Source organism: Saccostrea cucullata, unplaced genomic scaffold (assembly GCF_032062105.1).
Source record: "Saccostrea cucullata isolate Sc308-1 unplaced genomic scaffold, CSIRO_AGI_Scuc_v1 ctg1565, whole genome shotgun sequence".
Classification (NCBI taxonomy): domain Eukaryota; kingdom Metazoa; phylum Mollusca; class Bivalvia; order Ostreida; family Ostreidae; genus Saccostrea; species Saccostrea cuccullata.
In genome coordinates this window covers 30329-55067 of record NW_026939422.1, presented here as the reverse complement: position 1 = coordinate 55067, position 24739 = coordinate 30329, and the positions used below count along the sequence as shown (strand labels likewise).

The following is a 24739-nucleotide window of genomic DNA, read 5'->3' as shown; positions in this document are numbered from 1 at the left end:
GGTGACGTTCGGCGCTGTTGTAATGGCGCTTTAGGACGATGAAGATACCCTCGTCATCTCAGCGAAAAACGATGTCTTTTGTTTTCATTCATGTAGAAAAATAAATTTAAAAAAATCGCATTCTAGTTCTCTTTTGTCTGTATCAATTGAATTTTAGGTTTTTTCATAGAATTATAAATTGTTTTATCGATAAAATTTGATAATGTTTCTATATCTTGAAATGGAGCTCTTCTAAAGGAGATCATGGCTACAACCACATAACCCTGTTAAAATGGATTAAAAGAAGAGGTGTCGATTTTCAGATTATTCTAATAATTTTCTAAACATTTGTAATATGGCTTAAGGTATTCCGATCCTCAGGTTCTGAAAATCAGGCATTGGTAAATTGTAAATGCTCACAAAAATGTCTGAATTCTCAGAGCAATGTGTTTTTAGTTTTTTACCCACAATCATTCTTAAAATTTCATCTTTAAAGTTAATCATATTATGTAGAGAAAATTAGTAAATATCAAATAATTCTTTGGGAAATGCGAATAAAAACACCTGCTATGCATTTTCCAATTCAAATTTGATCAACAAACACAGTTTAAAAATGCTTTTTAGTATGGGCTAAAAATATCCACTTTTCGTAAGACCTTTCAGAGAACTTTGAAGCACACTAGCTAAGAGGTATAAAATGAAAATTGTTGCATGAAGCATTTAATGTTCAAGCTTCATTTTTAGACTTTTTGAATTAAATTAAATTATAAATCAAAGAGTTGTCCTTCCTGGCTGAGAATCGGAGTACCTTAAATAAGTAAAGGGATAAGGATATAGTCTGTGGAATTTTGTCTATTTTTCAACAAATGTCAAGCAAAAGATATATATCCAGAAAAAGGTATACTTATTTGTAGATAATAAAATATTTTCTTTTATTTGTGGATATAGAGAAATCGGTGAAGTGAACTGGCAGGTAAACTTAACAATATTAGCATTTCCAGCTGGTTTGTTCAATATGATGGGTGTTGACATCGCCACGTGGTACCCTTTAATACAGTAGTGACACCTGAGGTGTTACGATCAATGACCACAGAATAAAATGTCTTACGATTGAAAAGTGTCAATATGGAATGCAAATTTAGCAGCAGAAAACATTTAATGAAATTATTCATAAATCAACATTTAGATATTTCGATTTTTTAATCTCATATTCGTCGTTTGTGTGTGTGAGTGGGGGTGGGGGGTTTAAAGCAATTTTAAATACATGTGTTTTCTTTCAGATTTTTACATTTTCTAAATTATTCATTTTAAAAAAAAAGTGAACATGGACGGTGGTCACACATTTAAAAAAAACCAGATTAGGCAGGTTAAGTGTATCGGTAGCTGAAGATAGCTAAAGATACTAGTATTTACATATAGCTGTTCTCAACATATTTCTTTTTCTACTATAACAACAACCATTACGTATATAGCTGCATGTTAAAGTCACGCATGACGAAATTATCATAAGCGAAATTCTGATGGTCTTAATTTTAGGCATACGTACGTGGCTGGCTATTACACGTAACAAATTATGATTTTGAGCTAAAAGAGTATATATGCATATAACACGGTTTGTAACATATTCTGCATGTTTTGAGATGGCAAAATTTCAAAAAACAGTTTCAGTGGGTTGCACTGAATTTCCCTTCGTCAATCCTCGCGAGCTACATGTATTCATGGATGCAGCTAGGATGGATAGAAAATGGAAGCATGCGCCCCCTCCTGCATATTATCTCCTAATTCTGAAGTACCTATTTCAATATAGCAATTACAAAATTTCATGATTCAGTATTTTCAAGTCCTTACATACACAAAAGACAACGGAACCAGTCCTATATTCTTAGAGGAATATACACGCGACCAAAACAGTCTTCTATAACCCAAAGCCTTTCTCCGAGGGAATCTTTACAGAAGGAGAGAAAACAATTAAAGATTCGCAGCAGGAATTCTTCGCTTTGCTGAATCGACAAGTGCCTGCGATCACAGCGAGTTGACATGAACAATATGGAGACGTCATGTGCTGACGGTGAAAACAGAGTGAAGATTTCTCCTCTCGGAACCCTGGACCCAGTAACGAACAACGGGAATTTAATTGCCTGTCGCAGTTGATTTTGACATTTAATTAACCTAAGATAAAAATTTCGGGTATATAAACTCATCCTCATCTTAACTGATTTATTAATTTCTGTTAGAACACAGACATTGTCTTTATGTGATATAAATATACTTATAAGGGTAGTTTGATGTATACCCAATTTTGATATATTTAGAAGGATATCTGCTTTTAAAGACATGATATTTCGGATTTTTTATAAATCCGAAAATGTGCTAATATTCAATTGAAATGGAATTTTCTCAAACTCTTCCTGTAAGGTTTTACGAATACTGCCGCGCATTTGAAGAAGAAATAGAATATTGCTGTAAAAGTATTAGCAAAGAATTTATTTCCGAAGCTAATTTCCCTCCAAAACAGTACAATATATATCATTTACAAGAAACAAACCAAGAGGTTTTTGACGGTTCTGCAGATATCAGATTACCTCCCTTTACAGAAGAAATTTTGGAAAAACCACCGAGAGACGCCGCAAATTTCCGAGAACGCCGCAGGATGCTCAGTATCAACTCTGCGTTTGAAGAACTGAGGCTTCATGTGCCTACTTTTCCGTACGAAAAGCGTCTTTCTAAAATTGATACCTTGCGTTTGGCCATAGCTTATATTGCCCTTCTAAGAGACCTTCTAGAAGCTGATGTGGGGGATCCAATAGAGTATGTGGAGCGGATACTAAATTCTCCTGATATTCCAAGGTCTCAAATACTATGGAACACAAGTGGTAAATATTTTAAAGGATATATATTTATAAGTAGGTTTACAAAATATAATAGAATATGTTCGTTGAAGTCTCAAAAAGTTCACTTTTTAAAATAAATTCTGGAAAAACCATTCATTCATAATATAATACTTTGTTATTCGTATTATTCATTTTATAGAATAAATCGGCAAAACAATTTACAAAGTCATGATTTTTTCATAAATTCTGGAAAAAGCTTTTTCATAAATTCTGGAAAAAGCATTTTATTCAACATAATACTTCGGTACACTTCTTTTAGTCGTATTATTAATTTTAAAGAATAAATCCATAAACCTTTTACATACTTATTTATTTTATAATGTTTTTGGTAGGTTAATTTAAAGCGAACGTCGTACAGAGGACAATTAAAAACTTTAATTGTACCTTTATTGTGTAACTCATATTGTCTTGAATCCGATGACATAAAAAATTTTACGCAAAAAGAAACTCATTTAGAAATAAAACTTGATGTTTTGAATATTTCATGGGCATCGGAAACGAAACAAGATCAATTTAGCTTCAAAAGCAATCCTTCGCCTATTTGAAAATACTAAGTATAAATTGCAAATTTGAAACTTAATAAATAATGGCTTTAAAAATAAATAGTAATTTTAAAATATACATGTATAAATAAGTTTTTACACATCAATTTGCTTCAATTCAAGTCATACAAATAACATTTTGGGATCATATTTTTGAAACATTCATCTGCATTCGAATTAATTGGTGAAATATCTGCAACATTTCCAATTCTACATCTCGAATTGGTGAAATATCTGTAACATTTCCAATTCTATATCTTACAGCAAATTGTTGAAAATATATCTTTAACATTTCCAATTCTAGATCTAACGGCCAGGATTGCATGGATCAAGTGGGAAAGCCTAGGCGTTCACCGGAGAAAGAAATCATCGTGTCAACACCAAATATAAAAACATACTGTCAACTGGTAAGCTTAAGGCTCAGCTGCCTTCAGTTTCCATTTTGGATATATATACGAAAATATGTTTGACTTTTCCCCCCAGATTTTTTAAACCAGACAATCCTGTCCGCAGTATTTGGACATTTAACATGCCAAATTATTTATGTAAGTTATATTCAGATGTATTTATTTATTTATTGAAACCATGATCGCAACATCTGTGTATAATTACAATATATATGTAATTGTTTTTGATTATTTGAGAAATAAATTAAATTAGTAACCGTAAAACAGTAAATTGTGCAGTCATGCAGACCTTGATGTACTCACTCTGAAAACAAAGTGACATATTTTGTGTCGCCACAGTGGAAAAAAAAAGTCACACCGAAGTTGTAATGACAATTTTTATTCAAGATATACAAATAAAACATTATATAGGGCAAAAGAATGTACACACTTTCAAACCGGCTTTGTTTGTTTCAAAGAAAACTGATATCCTGTAAAAAAAAAAATGTTTTGAACTGAAACAAATAAACTGAAAAAAATGTTATAAATATTTTCACAAAACCAAGGAACTACTACACTGTACATCTGCGGACTTGAAAAAAAAGTATATATAGGAAATCCAATGATTTCTGGTTGGTTATGATTTTTATCCAACTAGTTGTGTTTTAAATTTTATAAAAACAACGACGCATTGGTAAGGTATGATACAAATCATATTAAACGACGAATCATGTGGGGTTGTTTTTAATCACGAGTTTCATCCTGACAAAAAAAAATGACTATAGTGAACTACAGTTTACTTTAATTAACTAATCTGAAATTTGATAATTAACTATAGCTAACTGTAGTTAACTACAGTTAATCAAAGTTTACACTATAGTATATCAAAGTATTTTTACTATTTATTTCAGATAGATATATTTTATTTTTTAAAACTTCCTAGAAATGTTTTTCTGATATCAAAATGAAGTATTTCTTGTATATTTTAAGTTTTTATCAATAACTTACACCATTGGTATGTAATTGAGGAAATATTAAGGCTTTAAATCTTAAAAATTTCTATTGTGAAGTTTCATATATAGTAAATCAAAGTATCACAGTATTTACTATTTATAATAGAGTATACTATAGTAAGCTTAAGTTAACTATAGTAAACTTAATTTTTGTTAGGAATACAGTGCTTTCAATGTTTTACACGGTTATACATATGAATCCAAATTAACTTCATCCGTTTCACACACACAAAAAAAAAACATTTGAAGACACGACACAGCAATAGTAATTAATTAGTTAATTAATTAAGAGATGATTGATAGAACAAATATTGAGCAGGCCTAATTAAACAATTCAAAGAATAATAAAGGTGAACATGTAAATAATATTTTTAAAAAACTTTCAAACACAAATTTTCGCAACTCACATGGTTTCTCCTTTAAATAGTGGTATAGGTTATAATAACTTATGTTCACTGATTGCGAGAAATTTGCAGGTACAAGACAATTAAAACTGAAAAAAAATCTCCTAAGAAGTCTTAAATCAAAATACATTTTATAAGTATTTAGGTTGTGTGTTTCCACCACAATTATCGATGTGTTTATAATCACACAAGCATAATAAAGGAATGTCAAATATTCAGTGCCATATTTTGTCAATATTCAGAATGAGAATACTAAATAAAACGTAAAACTTTAATGATACCGCATGCCTTTGGCCAAGTGTTGCACAAATGGTAGGCTATAATTCAGGAAACTAAACATTTTCACGCTAATTTAATGCACGTACATAAATGTTGAAAGTGTACGTAAATGTCTAGATATAAATTTATAGAATTTTACGATATCTCTTTATTAATAAAAAACATTTATGAACAAATGCGAAGCTAAATATACATGATAAAAGTGTATAAACAATGTGAAAAATCCATTACGTTTTACAGCAGGGAAAATACAAGAGAAATACATATCTTCACCCATAAAATATAGTAATGAGTACTGATTCGTACATACTATATTTTGCTGCCAGTACCTTCATATATGACCCCGAATTGGCAAAAATTCCCAGAAGTTGCAAAAAATCACCTTAAAACAGCTTAAAATCACAGATTCGTTTGCTAATAGATAGCAGAAATACATTTGTACATGTACAACTATTTGAATAAGTTATGTTATCATTATGTTTAAGAAGTTTAAGAATATTATAACCAGGTACAATGTTTCAATGCAGCACCACATTTGCGATACATTAAAACATCCAAGACAATTGTTATATTTTGGTTTTATGTATGTTTTGCAAAATTATTAAGAATTTATTTTTTGATTTCAAAATCGGCTGGCTATAATTCTATTTAGACGTACATGTGAGTTATCATTCTAGTTTGTGTCCCGTGCTTACTTACACCAGTGACAGTTTTTTTTATTTCTTATCACAAAACTATAGGTATGAGGTATACAATAATACATGGAATTAAAACAATCGATAACATATAAAATTATTATTAAAAAAAAAAAATATTAGAAATCACAGCGGCCTGCTGTTTGCCAGAACATAAAATATTTTGTCGTTTCTGTACGAAAAATGCATCCACCGAGAAGAGTTGTATTTCTTTATATTATTTTTGTATAAGAGAAAAGGTGCTTTTTAATTTACAAAAGTTTTAATTTAAATGCTTAATAAAAAAAACTATTTAAAAATTGATAAAAGATAATAGAATTTAATGTTTGAGTCTTATCTTACTATTGAGTGAATTAATTTTATGATAGTTTCAGGTACCATATTAGAGGGTCGTTCCACTTCAATCAACAAACAATCATGTACATATGTATATGTTTTGATAAAAATAGTAAATATAGGTACTTATCTATAGTGTAAATCTCTTTGAAATCCATTTACAATCATGTGCCATACTCGCACAGTTCATATTATACACTCTTAACAAGTACTTGTATCTGAACACTCGTATCAGTACGGAAGCGTATCAGGGACTCAGCAGTATCTTTTTTTTAAAACAAATAATCACTTTGTTATAACAAATTATTTAAGTGTTATAACAAATAAATTATTTCATTTAATAAATTCTAATAAATTATTTAATTTGTTATAAAAAATTTATAAATCTACTTCTTAAAACAAAATGATAATTTGTTACAACAAATTAATACTGCTGAAACCCTACTACGCTTCCGTATTATTAAACACGTCTTCTAATATATGATAATTACATAATACATGAGACTCAACAGAAAAAAAAATTACATATAGTGAGCAAACTCCATGATTGAGATCAACTATATGTAGAAGATCTTCAAATCTCAGACGTCTGTCTTTTCTCTATCGATAGGAACAGATAAAAACCGACAGTTAGTCTCCTCACATGTCTCTCTTCGGAGACTATCGCCATTCATCGAAGACCATCGAACACCATCGGAGTCACATGGACTCGAGTCTGTGCAGTCATTGTTGTTTTTGCCTTTGGGTAGGAGTCGACTCACGTTAGAGCACTCTGTTGATCTATCTCTGTCAATAAATGAGGACACGGTGTGAGAATTGCGGGAACTCTTTCTCCACGTGGTCAGGAACGCGGAGCGTGAATACGCATAACTTTCCTTCCGCCGAAGTGCGTATTTGTACCACGCCTTCCGGATTTCTTGCAACACCTATTAAACATATAACCAATACATGTAGTAAATTTAACTTAAAGTGGTTGTTATATTTTAATAATTTAATTTTGGTTGTAACACTTCATTTGATTGGATAAAAAATTAATCTAAATTGTATAGCCTGGGTTGCCTACGTCAAAATGACTCACGTCAAAAACGTAGCAATCCACTTGACATGTCTTGTTTCCTACATTTAATGATTGAAAATTAAATTATAAAATATAAGGAAAGAAATTAAAACCATAGGCTTTAATTCTACATTACATACTAGGATATAACTTTTTAAGAGGGCCAGGTTTTAGTGTGAAAACAGTTTACGCTTTATACCATATATAACTTACATTGCTTCGCGGTTTATAAAGCAGGTATTTTTAAGGGACTGCTCTCAAAATACAGGTACATTTACTATACAATATATGGGACTTTTTCGTCTTTAAAGCAAATTTAATTCATTTTTGCTCATAAAATGATAGTGATACTTTCATATAAAAAGCATTTCTACATGTTAATGAACAGTATCATGTTTTTATAGATCGTACAACGGATTTATGCAAAAAGTATTAAAGAAGCTATAAAATTTCGTAGGTCTTTTTCTTTCATAACATTTTTATTACCTCTTCTTTAAAAACATTTCCTGAAGATAAATAAACTATTAAAAAAATATTTAAGGTTGCTTATAGCTTTAAAATGTTGTATCAAAGTAACTTCTTAGATGAATATTATTTTTTGAATTCTTGATACATGTAGGAGGTTTGAAATGAAAGAGGTAATTTCTAAAGGTATCTAAGATATAATTATTAAGCAAACTTGTCAAAGATAGCAAACTTGTTTTACAGTCTGTGCACATTAGCATGAAATTTCAAGTGAGCGATGAAACCTAATTATATACGTTTTTTCTCCAAAATTCCTTTGGAAAAAATAAGAAATTTTTAATTGGCTTTGGAGGAAATTTAAAAGATCGTGTTTTATGATAAAGATAATCCGTTGACACATTTTCAAAATATGATTAATACAAGAGATTAGTATCATAACAGAGTAAGTAATGATCAATTCATTTTCACATGAGTATTTTACCGAAAAGTTCTGTAAAAAGAAATTCCAGTGCACACGTTTTTGAAAGAAAGGAAATTTAAGGCTAGATAGAGACAGTATTAAAAGGTTATATTGTAATTGGATTTATTTTGGAGCAGAAAATCTTTGGGTTAAAAGAAACCTGTAACTGGAAAGTAATGCCAATATAAATTTAAGTATATAATGTAAAACTATCATCGAAGATGCAAAATAAAACTTCTGCATAAGTACCAGATGGGGGATAATTATCAAATGTTTGCAAATGGGAACACACCAACAGTTTACTTGTTAAATATAGTAAAACACGAATTTCTTTATAAATACTGTACAGTGAACCTTCAGATATCCGGACGCCAGATATTCGGATGCTTCAGTATCCGGACGATATTCCTCGGGACAGAATTTTTTTTTTAATGTTATTTGTTCTTGTTTGACTGGTAATTCAGATATCCAGACGCTTCACATAACCGGACAAATTGACTAGAACCAAAGCGTCCGAATAAATGAGGCTCCACCGTATATAACTCCCTAACTAATTATAAAATTGTTGTTTTACCGATAAAAAAATCTACATAATTATTCCCATATTTTGCAATTTCTATTGATCAACAAAAAAAGTAAACCCTCTAGGCTAGATTCTGAAGAAATGTACAAGGATAATGGTTGAAAAGCTAAAAAGAAAATTATTATACTTTCGTAAAGTATCATTATAAATATTGTAATATTTGAAAGCAAAATTTTAGGAATAAAACAAACTCACCTCTTCATTTAGAAAACAGAATAAGATGGCTAATATAAAGCCCTGAAAATAAAAAAAAAATGTCCGTTTTTAATCAACATGTAAACTGTCAATCAAGTTTTGGTAATCTTTCATCATCTTTAATATACTTTAAGATTATAAATCCGAAAAAGAGAGCTCTATAAATGAATAAGCTTATGATTATAATTTTGCTTTTATTCCTCACAGGATGGTATTTTTGTACATCTCAGTTAATAATAGTAATATTAATCTGATATGTATAGTTTGTTTTTTTTACATGGATATTATGAAAATACTTACTTGAAATGAATTATAAAACATTTCTATATATAGATATGGGATATCTCTCTGTACATCGATATCATTACCAGTCAGGAACGAGAAAACGATGTAACAAACTCCAAACAGCGGAATCAAAACCACTATAAACTTGGCCATCTTCCTACAAAAAGTTGTAGTCTATATAATGTACAATGTACTAGGCAATACCTATATTAACCTTTAAATCATTATTATACGTTAAACAGAGTGGATTATGTACAAGTAGCTGTACAACTTAAAAAAGGTTTCATTTTGTTCCAGTACAGCCCAAAATAACAGAATAGGAATGCTCATAGGCTTACTTTTTGTTTTGAAACAAACAGATGTATTAGTACATGTATAATGGCAAACAGCAATATCAGAGAAGTTAAAACCCATTTCCTTAGAACAAACAAAAAAATAAATAAATTGATAATTTAAGTTGCAGTTGAGCCAGTATTCAGCTGTTCAAACAACTATAATTTTTACTTTAAAAGATAGAAATTTAATATAACAGATCTATTTAACAAATCATTAAAGCGGGACATTCTATGAGAAGCAATTATCCCAATTGTATACGATAGTGTATCAGAGATTAAACCATGGAATCAGAACCAAAACTCAACCCTTACCATGTTCGTAAAAATTATGCAATATACATGTAGCACGAACATTTTTTTCCCACGATATAAGTCAATTATAATTTCTTTTAATTTCTTATCAGACAAATCTTAAATTTCTTACCTGACTTTCCTCGCACCTGACACTCGTTTATTTTTCTGAACACGAATGAAAAGCACTCTCACAATGTCAACGAAAAATATGAAGTTTATCTGAAAATAAGAGCAGGTATATATGTAGGTCAGAATGCAAACAGTTGCAAAACATAAACATCCTCTATTGTTTATGTTTGACAATTCATTAAGTATGTCATTTCAAAAAGTTCAGAAAAATATTACTCAATAAATTTTAAAATGTCATCTTCAGTAGGGAATAAAAATTACGTTGATACAGAAAATGGTTTCTATTTGAAGCCAATAAATTACATCTGATTGCAAGAATAAAGAGTACATAATAATTATGATATTGATTTAACTTTTTCTTGGTGTTTTATTACACAAAACAAGAAACATTCTTAAAAATTAGCAATCATTTTAACTTTTATTGGGGATATAAAGACAGTTTGTTTATATGAGTTATAAAATACCATGAAACCTGAATGACCTTATGGTAGATAAAATATGCAGACAACGTACACTCGAGCTCAAAGTCCATTCAGACAATACAAATCGGTAGCATAGCCAACATAGACCTCCACAAAGATCAGAGATTGGATCAGGTGCCATTGAAGAGTAAGCATCCCATACTGCCCAGTAATTAGATCCCAATAAATGTTTAGATATTTGATATACAAAATAAAGTACGTACTATGTAGATACCTAAGAGGGGCCCCCTCAGAATCCACAGGTACTCCGGGGAAGGATTCGTATTCCAGCACCTGTAAATTTTATATGCTTTTAGTGTTAGCACCTTTAAATATTACAACCTGAAGTTTCTTGAAGTTATTGAAAGATATTAATAAACCAATACATCCAAAATAAAACAAGATCTATTATAATAAACAGAAAATATTCAAAGAAGAAGGTACAGTTTGAGCTTTATTGTGCCCTAAAAATTTAATGTTCTCAAAAGGTTATGAAATTGGCTTCAATAATAGTTGGGTAGATGAATATGATAAATCATGAAAGAATATGGCATAAAGGAGGACCTTTCTGGAAGTATGACATCATTAATTTGGTGCATTTCTAAGTTTAACGCAGAAAAGCCTCAAAATGACTCATATAACTTTAATTTTTGGATATATTATGTAAACTGCCATGAAAAACACATATCTCAAAATCTTTCCGGGCGACGGTGGCAGAGTATATTTTCTTGAAGAAAATTCCACTGAAAATTCATGTCTTCTGCAACTTTTTAAGAAAATACGGGAAAGTGCACAAGTTAATGACGTCACAGTTAGCATTAAGGAGGTCATATGAGAAAAACGAATTGTGTATTCTTACTGCAGAGAACTCCTAAGATTCAGAAAGAATGAATTTTGATTTCTTATATCACTTTCATATTTTAGAAAAATGTCGGACTTAATTTGTATTGAAACTGTACCTTCTTCTTTCTAGAAAGATATGACAAGTTAAACAAATCTAGTAATGAGGAGAAGTTCCATATAAAATGTGTTTTGGTTTTACATATAAGTACTTTTCCCTATACAGTAAAACTCGTTTAGTACAAACACGGATATAGCGAAGTCACGGATATAGCGAAGTTTTTCGAGGTCCCCGGCAAAATTCTTAACAATTCTTTGTAATTTTTTATAATAACGAACTCGGATATAGCGAATTTACGGATATAGCGAACTGATTTTGAGTCCCGTAAAGATTAAAAATAATGTATTTTACATCTTTTATAACGAATTTTCATATATCTCAAAATTTGATATTATAAACCTATTTTCACAAAATATTTGTATATAACATTCAATTCATAATAAAACCTTACTTTTTCAAAGTAAGATATTGCTTCCCTAATCTATTTGGTATAAATTCTTGAAGGAAAACATGCATATTGCGAATTCGATGTATATATAGTTATACGAATTCGTTATACGGATACAACGAATTTCGGATGTAGCGAATTAAATTCCAAGGTCCCCAGGACTTCGCTATAACCGAGTTTTACTGTACCGCATCTGTTGATTATTTAGGTATATATTAAATATTTTGCAACCAATTAAGATACAAAATATACATTACATATTTCAATGCCTGTTAAAATGAAGATAAAAAGAGGAAGATACAATTCTTCAAAAACGTTGAATAATATTCCTAATAATAGGACGATTTTCTCCTTAGTTTGGACTTTCAGTAGGGCGTGGCATTCTCGGCGCTACGTAATGGCAAATACAATAGATTCTCATTGATTAAGAAATTAATAACATCAGAAACTTAAAATTGTTGTTGACAACGATAAGACGACTTATGCCCCACCTCTCTGCCGTGAGAGAACTTTAAATTGGCTATTTACTACACCAGTTGACATTCGGCCACGTTTCTATCATATGTATATTTCAACAGTGAAGGAAAGCTGTGTAAATTTCAGAAGTAATTAGGTAACATTGAGAATGCAACGCCTTACTGAACGTCCAACCTAAGCGTGTGATGGTCCTATTTAAATTCACAAAGAATTCTAGCTGTCAATACCTTATACATTTTTCCCCTTTATTGATTTTTAACACATTTTTTTCTTTTATAAATCACGAGGTTAAAATAATTGTGTGTTGAAACTTACAACGAATCTTCTAGGACAGCTCTAACAATCACCCAGGGTATAATGAAGGTGAGGGGACCCACTGCAAGAGAAGATAAAGAAAGATAATTCCTCGCCGGTCAATCCAATACAGCAGAACGCGAAGAAGATCCAATATCATAATATTGGTTATTTATTTATCTTTTTTTTTTTGAATTACAAAAATGAGATATTTGGAGTGAATTATACAAGAACAAGTTACGAAATTAAATGTTTTAGCTTAAAAATCATGCTTTCCAATATGCTAGTAGTTAAAGAATATTTTCAAGAACATTGCTAAATTTAAACAGTTCAAGGAAAGCTATTTACAGAAATATTCTTAAGCTATTGATCAGCTGATTTCATAATCTTCTTAGCTGACATTATTATTTTTTTACTCACGCCAACCAAATATGACGTATAGATGAACTCCATGTTTTTCTGTAAACATGGTTTTATAAACCATCATGTACAAATACAACGCTTCCATAAAAATCCACATGGCGCAGGCGGATATAGTGTACACAAACAGAGTGAAGAGAAGTTTACATTCCCAGTGCTGCAAAACAGATTATCATGTGTAATGAAAAAGTGAAAATAATGATAATTCACCAATTTTAAAAATCCTTTAAACAATACACAGACTCAAGAAATCAGGTGCCTAAGAATAGTAAGCATCCTCATTACAGGATGGGATAAAATTTTAGGATATATCCGTCGTCAAAATAAATTTGAAATTTAGATTTTTACGGAAGCCGACTACATCTTATCGAAAGCCCAGTAATATCAACTAGCTTTAAGTAGTCTGTCTCACTGATTGTATCAGAAAATGTTCATGGATATCAAATTAAGATTTCTAAGCATGGATCAAAATGTAATGCTCATGTAATCTTTTGAAGTTTTATCAAACAAAATGATATACATAATTATAATTCTAAAACCTCTTCCCATTTAGCAATTTTTGCTTTTCATAGTTAGCTCATTTTCCCGGAAATATGCTTCAAGGAATATGGAGAAGAAACGATATTCTGTCGCCATTTAAAAAAATGGAATCTTAGATATATTCAAAGGCGAAGACTAATCTGTCTCACTGATTTTGTTTATGAAAATTGGCAGAATAGAAATTAATAACTAGATTTATTTTTACAAACATAGTAATAATTACTTACAGTACCACCTTCCCGGAACCGGAAGACGCCGTTAACTTCCTCCACGTCTTGCTCGAGTCCTACCCCCTCCACAAACAAACTCTCCTTCAGAAAAGACATGAACGCCCTCAGAATAAAGGCGATAAAAAGATTGATGTGCAGGGTGTTGCTCTTGGACGATAGTTTCCTGTTAAAAAAGAGTAAAATTTTGGATAATTATATAATTTTTTCTTCGTTTTTTTTTTCAAGTACATAATACCATTGTCTAGTTTTACGTTTTTCTCTTTTAACCTTTATTACTAAGTAATTTGAGTTCTTTGATTCATAAAACGACTCTTCTCAGGTCAAAAATTTAAAAATTCAACTCCATTTTTCTACATAGATGAACAATTCTCGTATAAATCAAGAAAACATGAGCTTTCATGCAGGTAAATTTTATTCTAATACAATAACTTATTAAATGTTAGATCTATGTCAATCTAAGAAATAGAAAATCTTCATCATAACCGTAGGAAAATTCACATAAATCATATGAGAGGAGACTAAATCATTTAAGTTTTGAAAATATTACTAAAGAAGTTTCAAAGTCTTTTAAATGAAATAGAAAAATAAGGAACAATAATAATTATAGAATCCATTTAAACAATACAGAATAGGAGAAGAGCAAACAAACAAGGACCTCTTAAAACATTGGAGGTTAGATTGGGTGCCTTGGGGGAGAGAGCATCCGCTGTTCACATTTAACAAAATAATTTAGAATACAGTTAAACAACACTGACATTGTAGAACCAATATATAGATATCCTACCTGCAGCACAACATTATAAACACGGCCACGACTAATGAACAAAGAGAAACTCCGTATCCTATATTGTACATTAGTCTGATGCGAGCTAAGTGATTCTACAAATAAAGCACATCAAAATCAGAGAAATTGTTTCAGCCTGAATTACATCAATCTGATTTATTGTATATTTATTGAAATCATATGAGTTATATGAGTGTAAAAAGACATTTGCTAACTTATATTTCTCTTTTGCATTGTAGATTTACCAGACCGTTCGTTATTAAATGTATTTTTTTTAATATAAAAAAATATATTCAATTTGTATCACAGCTTTTTGGATTTTTATGCAGATATTAGATGATCAATTGATTTCATTAAGTACAAAAAATACATGTATACTAGAAATGATATAAAATAATATCCAAACAACGAGAATATGAACTTACGAGTAGATCACTAGAATAAATCTGCTGGCTATTGCTAACACAGTCCCCGAAATCTGTCCAGCTGATATTTCGTCCCGGAGGGATATACCAAGTGCCATTTTCTGTACAATGTCGTCTGGCAAAACCTAATGAACATGTACAATATGGACAACATATTAGCAGATCTTTTTTATATTCATGTGAAGCAGAATTTGTGCAGATTCTTATGCGTTGAAAGAAGGAAACCTTTGCTTTTACCTTCCACTCGACAATTAGATATATTGACGACGTAATTGACAATTAACAGAAGTAATTAATTTCCATTCTTATGTTCATACGATATATCCCGGTGAGTCTGAGATACCATTAAGTCTGACACATCTGTTTCATATTTGAATATTTTACTTGAAAAAGACGTTATTGGTAATCGAACAACCAATGCAAGCTCTATGAGAAATGTGATGACTTTAACTTTTCTATCGTCAGCATCCCTTACTTATGCAGCAATATACCTTCATCACCTGCATACCGCGTTTATATATCTCAGTTGATTCGATACGCAAGTGCATGCTCTACGTATGAATATTTTCTAAAATGAGGTAAATTATTGACAAACAAGTTGATGAAACAAGAATATCAGCAGTCTCGTCATCATTTCGTAAGTTCTATGGTCGATACACTGACCTTGTAAGCAAATGCAAATGCTGGCTGGCGTTTTTCATACTAATTGTTAGTCCATTATTTAAACACTGAATTGACGACGGATTTTTTTCGTTATTTCCCGTGTATGACAAGGAGTACACGGAGGGTGTGACCGGTCGGCAGGAGATGCTTACTCCTCCATTGCACCTGATATCACCTCTGATGTTTTGAAGCTCCGTGTTTGCTTTGCTTCTATTTTGTAATGTTTTATGGATTTTTTTTTATCTTGATTGATTCACAGGGGCATCTTATCCACTCTGTTCTCTACTTCACATATAAAAATACACAAGGGAAGAATCGAAAGTAGCACACGATTTTTAAAAAAAGTCAAAAAACAACTTACTTGAGAAAAGTTACACAAATCCTGAAAGGAACTAGCGCAAATAATGTCCTAGTACTTATCCAGGCTAAAATATTCCAGATATATCCATCGTAAATAGCTTTTATCCAACTAAAACCCCAGCTTTCTGCACAGTGTGAATCTCTACGCCCAAGAAAAGATAACTCACCCGGATGACAATAGGGTAGTGCCCGAAGTCTTCCAATGGCACTCGGAAGGCCTCGGGTACTACCCTATTGTCATCCGGGTGAGTTATCTTTTCTTGGGCGTAGAGATTCACACTGTGCAGAAAGCTGGGGTTTTAGTTGGATAAAAGCTATTTACGATGGATATATCTGGAATATTTTAGCCTGGATAAGTACTAGGACATTATTTGCGCTAGTTCCTTTCAGGATTTGTGTAACTTTTCTCAAGTAAGTTGTTTTTTGACTTTTTTTAAAAATCGTGTACTTTCGATTCTTCCCTTGTGTATTTTTATATGTGAAGTAGAGAACAGAGTGGATAAGATGCCCCTGTGATTGATTGTATATTGTTTAACGTCCTTCTCGAGATTTTTGATTTTGAATCTCCATATGTTTCATACGTACAGTCTATGTTGACAACTTGTATAAAGGCTGTATAATATCTATGTAGACTGAACAATGTTCAATTATCATTTAATCAACAATTTTTGTATAGGATTGACAATGTTTTATACGCACCGTCTGTATTTAGACCTTCTATATAGGCTGGGCAATTCTTCCTCGCCACAGTCCCTGCCCTTGTGGCTTCCCAGCACATAATCTGATCCCAAATAGGCTCACAATACAAATCTAAAGAGAAACAATTTTGCTAGTTTAAATTTATTAAGAAAACACATTTGATATGGTCTTTTGACACGGGATGCTCACTCCTCCATGGCACCTGATCCCACCTCTGATGATTTGAAGGTCCGTGTTTGCTCCGCTCCTATTTCATAATGTTAAGTGGACTATGGGCTCAGATACCGTTCGATATCTCCACATATTTCAATTTTCCTATATGTACAAGATATCGAGTCCTGTGGATTTTTTAGAAGTACATTCATGAATCTACCAATTTAAACCTTAATATTTTATGTTTCAAAGGGCACACCAAATGTTTTGAAATAAAAAAGAGAAAATGATAATCTTCATTATTTTTTCCAGGCATATAAGTCTTCGTTATATTAAAAGAATCACATGATCATCAGACAACTCTATGTGTATTTCCTTTAAGAATAGTCATATAGTTGCATATTACAAGAACTTTCAATAAAAAATGTCCTCGGTGCTTTGAAAGAAACCAAAAAAAAAACTTTTAGTCTTTATGATTTCACTTCAATATTTTCCCTTAATTAAACGTATGCCCAAAACATTTTTTTTCTAATTTCTGACTGTTTTCAGAACACATTTTTGAGTATGGCCCTTCGTATACTGAAATATGGCAGATCCAATGATTTTCTGGACTTTTTTTTTTCTGAAAGTTTTTTTTTAAGTTTGAAAATTGAAACAAGTCAAAGGGTGAAAGATCTGGCGAATTTTGTTGGTTTGATAAAACATTAATGTTCTGTTTATCCCCCAAACTCCTTTACTCTTCCGGGCGTGTGGTTTTGGACGCTGTAATGAAGAAATTTAATGTAGTGGATTCCTGATACTTGGTCCTTCCTATCATAAACCTTTCGATTTTTTGACCAAAATTTTGCTTTTGAGACTCCTCCAGAAATAAGAGTTTGAACAACAAGACCACTAATATTTAAGAAAATGGCACATAAAACTGTCTTTGTGCTCTTGCAGTTCTTTTCTTTTCTCAGACCATTGCTGTTTTTGTTAAGTACATCTTAATGTGAATTTGTTTTGAGTGTTTAAAGCAATGGATTCGAGTTTCATTATCTGTTTGAATTTCAGACAAAGTACAATTTCTCACTAAAAAAAAATAATTGTTTAGATATTAGATACACGCTGTAGTTTTAACTCATTTTTCAAAATATAGGGTACCCTTTGATTACCAAGCTTTTTTACTTTCAAATGTTTCTTTAAAACAATGTGAACTTACCCAAAAATGACATATGTACCTAGCAAATTTGCCATGTGTTATGAAGTCAATCAAACATTATCAGTAATAATTGTGTTGAATTTTGGCAAACAGTACAATGGTTGTTGTACGTCTTTGTCTCCTAAGATGGTACCCATTTTTGATGCCCATTATATCCTTTTTGTTCATTGAAATCTACCTGCTCAGGTGTCTATAAAACAGACATTGGTTGTTGTAAATTTGACATATTTCAGTGAATATTTCTTTTGGATTCTCATCAAGTTTTTCAACAGCTTTAATGAAGCGTTTATTTTCACTCTACTTTACTAATTCTCTACCATTCATTTTTAATGCAGTGTCTCGAATAGCCCTTGTTTTCCAGCTTCTCACATTGAAACTATGTGATGGAAAGTGGTCACATAAACTGTTATCAATTCATTAAAGATACAATCATGAGAGAAGGTCAAGTTTAATGTTATACGATTTCTATGTTGTATGTCATAGTGTTCAGGACATTATTTATTGAACAGCCCTCGTATAAAACTCTAAATCGCAGTAAATCGAAACACTTAATTAGTTCATTAATTAAAGTGATCATTACCTATTAGAAAGGAGGGTAGCATAATCTCATTGCACTGTAAAAGTATAGAAAAGTCCTTTTAAAATATGCTGTGAAAATTATACTCACGGAAATAGTGTTTATCAAGTACGCACATTTGTAAAGAATAAAGCTGAATAGATTTATATTCCTCAGTCATAATTGAGCATCACTTCAGCGGAAGAATACATAAGAAATAATAAATCACCAAGGAAACGAGAATCAGATTATGAAGACCGCATCTGGCACTTAAAAACACAAAGAAAGCACCGTGGAATTTCCGACAGAGAAAGGAAATCAAACGATATCCTCTTAAGGCTGGGTTTAACATTTCATTCATGATATCTAAATAGGACTAAATTGTCAACCTTGAAATAAATATAGTGTGTGTATGACCTTAAAGTTTTAAAACTACACAAAAAATATATTTTAAAATACATGAATGGGTGTTTATTGTAATCATTATCATCAATATTATTTTTTTTATTAAATCCATCATTAAATTTACATTGAAAGGGAGGTAAAAAACACATTTTATAGTAGACGCCCAGATTCTTTATGTTGTTTTGTCTGAGATGATTTGCTGAATGATAATATATATTATTGTAAATTTATATGAAATTCTAACCCAGTCTATAATGAATTTTACTTTATTTATTTTGTAGCCTCCTTTCCACATGTATTGTGAAGGAAAGAAAATCCTTTTGTAGCATCAACGGTTTCTTATGCTCTTTTTATTTATTCTAAGGGTCTTATACTCGTACATGCTTCAAATAAATTGAGAAAAAAAAATTCAAAAAATATAATAAAATTATAACTAATTAGAACAGGTTGTAGTAGAGCTTTATATTTGCTTAGTCTCCAGGCTTTAAAGAGGGTGTATACCTTTATTGTAATAAAAGCTTTTGAAAGATTACACTTCAGTATTTGTATTTTTAAAAAAAGTTTAACTTGCGCGGTGGAAGATTAAAGAATATTTTTTATCTAAATTGATGATGAATATTTCAGAAGACCATGAATTTCTTGGATAATAAGATATCAATTTCCTTGCACCTAAAGAACATCTAACAAAAGTTTATATTTCTCTTAAAAGTAAATGTTTTCTAAGCAAGGTATACCCGATAGGTTGTACAAGTACATACTAGTATATAATATATTTCAAGTGCAAAACAAACATGTAAATATACAATCAAAACCGTGAAGTCAATCAAATACTTAAGTTGTTTCCCATGTCTAACAGTTAGATCTGTATTACATTGTTACTTATGGCAAATCTGCTTGTTGACTTAAATTGTCTGTATCAAGAACATTTGCTGCATTACATGAAATCGTATTACAATTTGATTCTATTAAATAAATGATCTATTAAACTGTAATTCCAACAACTAATTGTATCAACAATGATATGGCATTAAAGTACAGAAAAGAAATTTTGGTTGCTTCAAAATAGTTTGATTTTGAACAGAAAATATACTTACTGTTAGAGGAGGCATTATAACTGTCTATTGTATTTTGGCAAATCACGCTTGCTCTTTCCAATTTTTCCATTTGCTCATATTTCTTTCTTGAAGTCTATTAAAAAAAAAACAATATTGTGATTCATAGTTGGGAATCGTATAAATAAAAACATTAGTGTTTGATCACAATTTCTTAACCTTTATTCAGTTGAAACTTGAAAATAATTATTTTGTCATATCTTCTATTGACTTAGCATTTGTCTGAAACTTCTACCAAATGAATTCGAGAGGGAGAAATAGATTCAGCGATATAACTTTTTTGAAAATTTTGTTGATACGTTGACGATAAAAAAAGTTGATATGCTTATGTTTAGAAATTAATTAGTTAGTTTGCCATCAAAGTAAATGCATGAAACTCTCTTTGCATTCAAGGTCGTTAAAACTGCTAAAATATTTGTCGCACATTTCTTGTATTTATAATTTTTATAGAGCAGACTTTATTCACAAACTTCTTAATCAGAAGAAAAACGCTTTCTGTGGCCTTCGCCTTGACATTCAGATACATGTTCATCAATGACGTTTTATTAAAAAAAAAACACTTGTTACTTTCATTCATATGTCGACTCCATATATCATAGTAACCTTCAAATAAAAGAGTTTGAATCTCCTGTTTCAAATTTGGAAATTCTACTAGAAACAGATGTTAACGGAAACAAGTTAAGACAACATAGCTTTAAAATAAAAGTGATGTTTTCCACTTTTCAATCGTCATCTTCCCTTTCTTATGCAGCGATATATATGTCCTTATCATCTGCATTTGGAGTGAAAGTCTCTCAGTTGATTCGATACGCAAGAACATGAATTTGATATCATTTATTATATTAATTAACTTTATTATTACTTAACGTTCTTTAAACTCCAAGCAATGACATGGTCCGAAAGCCATTTTATTATTAAATCAATAAGGTCGGTTTTCATCTTTTCCTTGACAAACTAGATTTTACAAGGTTGAAATAAATGGAGATGACGAAGAGTATTCAAGATCAACAGTCCATTAAACAAAACATTAAACTATTTAAAATTTATTCTCTGCAAAAGAACCGAATGGGAAGAAATTATCACTTCAATAGAATCAATATTTTTGCAATAACAAGAACAGATCAAACACATTGCTCTTAGAAGCAAGAAATATAAAGAATTGAAGACATGAACTTGATTTGCATAAATATGGATTAAAATAGCCCCAAAAAATGTAAAACAATAAAATACAATGAAGGATCCATAGTCTCATGGTCACCTGAATATCAGGTGTAATAAAAATTGAATAAATAACATACCTAGCTCATAAACCTCCAAGTGAACGTCATACCCAGGAAGCATCAATTTCAAGATCAAGGAGATAGCACATAGTTAATGATTGGGAGTTATTAATTTAATTTTGTATATGTCTACGGGTGAAATAGAAGATTTTGTAATGTACTTTTCGACACATGACCAACTTTTGAGACGGAAAACGAAGACCAAAACAAATATTATTAAGTTACCAGAGAGGCTTAGGTGACATTTAAGTCATTTATTCCAAGTGATTAATTATATGTTTTTATTTCTGAAAATAAAAAACTGAAGTGTCACAATGAAATTCAGTCAATTAAACTCAGTCTCATTGCAATACTAATGATCAAGTGATCCTTTTGTCAAAAGATGTGTAAAAGATCTGACAGATTATTCTCGGCATGTGACCATTAGACAAGAGACTTATATGCTACGCTATAAATCACGTCACAAATTGTCAATATCTAACATATTCGAATCCCGCTGGCATGACTATCAACTAGTTAAAGTACTTAATTGACATTGAATTCAATTTAACGATTTGATGATAAAGTTGTATTTTAAAAGTGCAAACAAAGCTTGAAGACAAATCCAATATACATGTATATAGATACGGGTTTGGACATATTCTCTGCATGAAAACTTCTTATGCCATCTTAATTTGACCAAATTTGAAAATATAAAAACTGATATCTTTACAAACTTTTTGAAAAACATAGATTCCAGCACAAAGGCAAAGAACTACAAAATTGTTCAAGTCTGCTAAACTGATAACAAGTATGTTTTAATTTAAGATCTAAATTCATAGACATGCAAATGTCATCAGATGGGCTGTGTACTATTAAATAAAACATATCTTAATATTAAACAGTTAAAATAAAAACTTTTTGCCTCTTATGGAATTAAAGTATATAACAGATCAACTACGATTAGCAACACGTCTTGTTTAAAAACTAATAAATGTTCTACAAACCCTTAAAGGGATATCCTAATTGATAAATTTTGAAGATTTATTTGACAAAAGTAATGATATTGTCTTACGGGGAGACTTTACGAGAAGAGTAGTATATAATGATAATAATAAAGCCTTTTTATACTATAAATGTAAAATTAATGTTCCACACAGTATTAGATTGAATGAGAGTGGTATTGTGGCATACTGTGAAATCATGAATTTTCGTGGGGGGTTAATTTTCATTGTTTTCGAGGTATGACGAGACCCATGAATTCATGTCCACCACGAAATGTAAAATGTTACATACATTACTACTCAACAATTCTTCATCCACGAATTCAAATCAAGAGTTTGTACTCAAACCACGAAAATTTGTCCCCACGAAAAAATGTGATTTTACAATCACTATTAAAGCCAATTTAATCAAAATACATACCATGCTTTATTTTATTAGCTGTATTATGTAATAATTCATGTGGAGAAAAAAACAAGCAAATTCTCAATGAAGTTTTGACTAGAGCTTTAAAAGGCTTCAAAACTGTATTTATTAATATTTAAATGAGATTTAGAGGAATCGTCTTAAAAGTTTAATTTTTATTAAACCTTTTCTTTCCGACATAGAGATTCATTCCCTTCGGAATAAAACGCCTTTCATTCAAAAAGTATATCTAAACAAGCATATAATGATAGTTGTCATAACTATTTGATGCTGATTTTGTTAAGGGTATATTTGGATATTTTCAAAGTATATCTAAACAAGCATATAATGATACTTGTCATAACTATTTGATACTGATTTTGTTAAGGGTATATTTGGATATTTTCAAAGTAGTACAGAAAGATATAACGAAACATAGTTCCACTTGGATATGTGCAAAAGTAGTCCAGAAAGATATCACAAAACATAGTTGCACTAGGATATGTGATGTGTCAAAATAATCATTAGAAAATCAGAAGAGGAAGAACAGCACTGCTGTGCTAATTACCTCCTCTGTTCACATCATTGGAACCTGCTTTTGTATCACAACAACCAGACCACCAGAAAACACCAGAACTCAATGCGCTTATGACGCTGCGTGTTCACTTCTTGGTTTACGAGTAACATAATTAGTGCTGTAAAAAGGTTCAGAAGAGAAAGAAATTGTTACACCAATAATCTGTAAATTTAAAAAAAATTCCATTGGTCATCATTTTGTGGGTTAGAAAAAGAATCGTTTTATGGAGATTTGACTTTGTAGTTGAAGAAATATGAAATACAATTCATTTTAAATTTTATAGTTTTATAAATTATTATTAAATATTTTACATCTAATAGTTCTTGATAATCATGAATGTTTGGGTGTCTCCACCACGAACTCAACAAAATAACAAGAGGCCCATGGGTCACATCGCTCACCTGAGTAACTTTCGTGATGCGGTTCTTTACCAGATTTCCCCTCTTCCTTTATCTATTTTGCCACCCCCCCTACCCCACCTTCCACCACGGCCCACTTCCATCTTGATTTTAATAATTTAGAATCTACACTACTCCAGGATGCTTCCATCTAAGTTTCAGCTTTCCCACTGTTCTTGAGAAGAAGATTTTTCCTATATATTTCTATATAAAACTTGGATTCCCTATTGTGGCCTCGCCCTACCACCGGGGGTCATGATTTTAACAATTTAGAATCTACACTACCCCAGGATGCTTCCACATAAATTTCAGCTATCCTGGCCCAATTATTCTTGAGAAGAAGATTTTTAAAGATTTTTCCTATATATTTCTATGTAAAACTTGGATTCCCTATTGTTGCCCCGCCCTACCCCCGGGGGTCATGATTTTAACAATTTAGAATCTACACTACCTTAGAATGCTTCCACATAAGTTTCAAGTTTTCTTGCCCACTGGTTCTTGAGAAGAAGATTTTTGAATGACCCCACCCTATTTTAGTCTTTTCTTGATTGTATCCCCTTGGAAGGGGACTTAGCCCTTTATTCTAAGAATTTAAATTCCCCAACACATAAGGATGCTTTGTACCAAGCTTGGTGAAAATTGGC

General features: G+C 31.0%; 2 protein-coding genes across 4 annotated transcripts in view; one reads left to right on the top strand and one right to left on the bottom strand.

Annotated features, from left to right (window-relative positions):
* Positions 1 to 2365: 2365 nt before the first annotated feature.
* On the top strand, positions 2366 to 3802 carry LOC134253026 (helix-loop-helix protein 13-like). The gene is made up of 2 exons (XM_062735548.1): positions 2366 to 2852; positions 3717 to 3802. Exons 1-2 carry the CDS (start codon positions 2366 to 2368, stop codon positions 3800 to 3802), a joined length of 573 nt encoding a protein of 190 aa, XP_062591532.1.
* Positions 3803 to 6855: 3053 nt separating this feature from the next.
* LOC134253028 (secretin receptor-like) overlaps positions 6856 to 24739 on the bottom strand; it is a 43536-nt gene continuing 25652 nt past the window's right edge. For 2 of the 3 annotated variants that reach the window (XM_062735551.1, XM_062735552.1), the window contains exons 2-13: positions 20437 to 20530; positions 17031 to 17141; positions 15309 to 15433; positions 14884 to 14978; positions 14097 to 14262; positions 13330 to 13486; positions 12931 to 12991; positions 11014 to 11083; positions 10330 to 10418; positions 9586 to 9727; positions 9286 to 9327; positions 6856 to 7451 (exon numbers count right to left, since the gene is read on the bottom strand). In XM_062735551.1, the coding sequence (XP_062591535.1) occupies positions 7107 to 7451; positions 9286 to 9327; positions 9586 to 9727; positions 10330 to 10418; positions 11014 to 11083; positions 12931 to 12991; positions 13330 to 13486; positions 14097 to 14262; positions 14884 to 14978; positions 15309 to 15433; positions 17031 to 17141; positions 20437 to 20530 (1497 nt within the window). In that variant the 3' untranslated portion in view covers positions 6856 to 7106. Of the gene's footprint in view, positions 7452 to 9285; positions 9328 to 9585; positions 9728 to 10329; positions 10419 to 11013; positions 11084 to 12930; positions 12992 to 13329; positions 13487 to 14096; positions 14263 to 14883; positions 14979 to 15308; positions 15434 to 17030; positions 17142 to 19048; positions 19156 to 20436; positions 20531 to 24739 lie in introns of those variants that run through there. The other variant, XM_062735553.1, reaches the window with a different exon arrangement.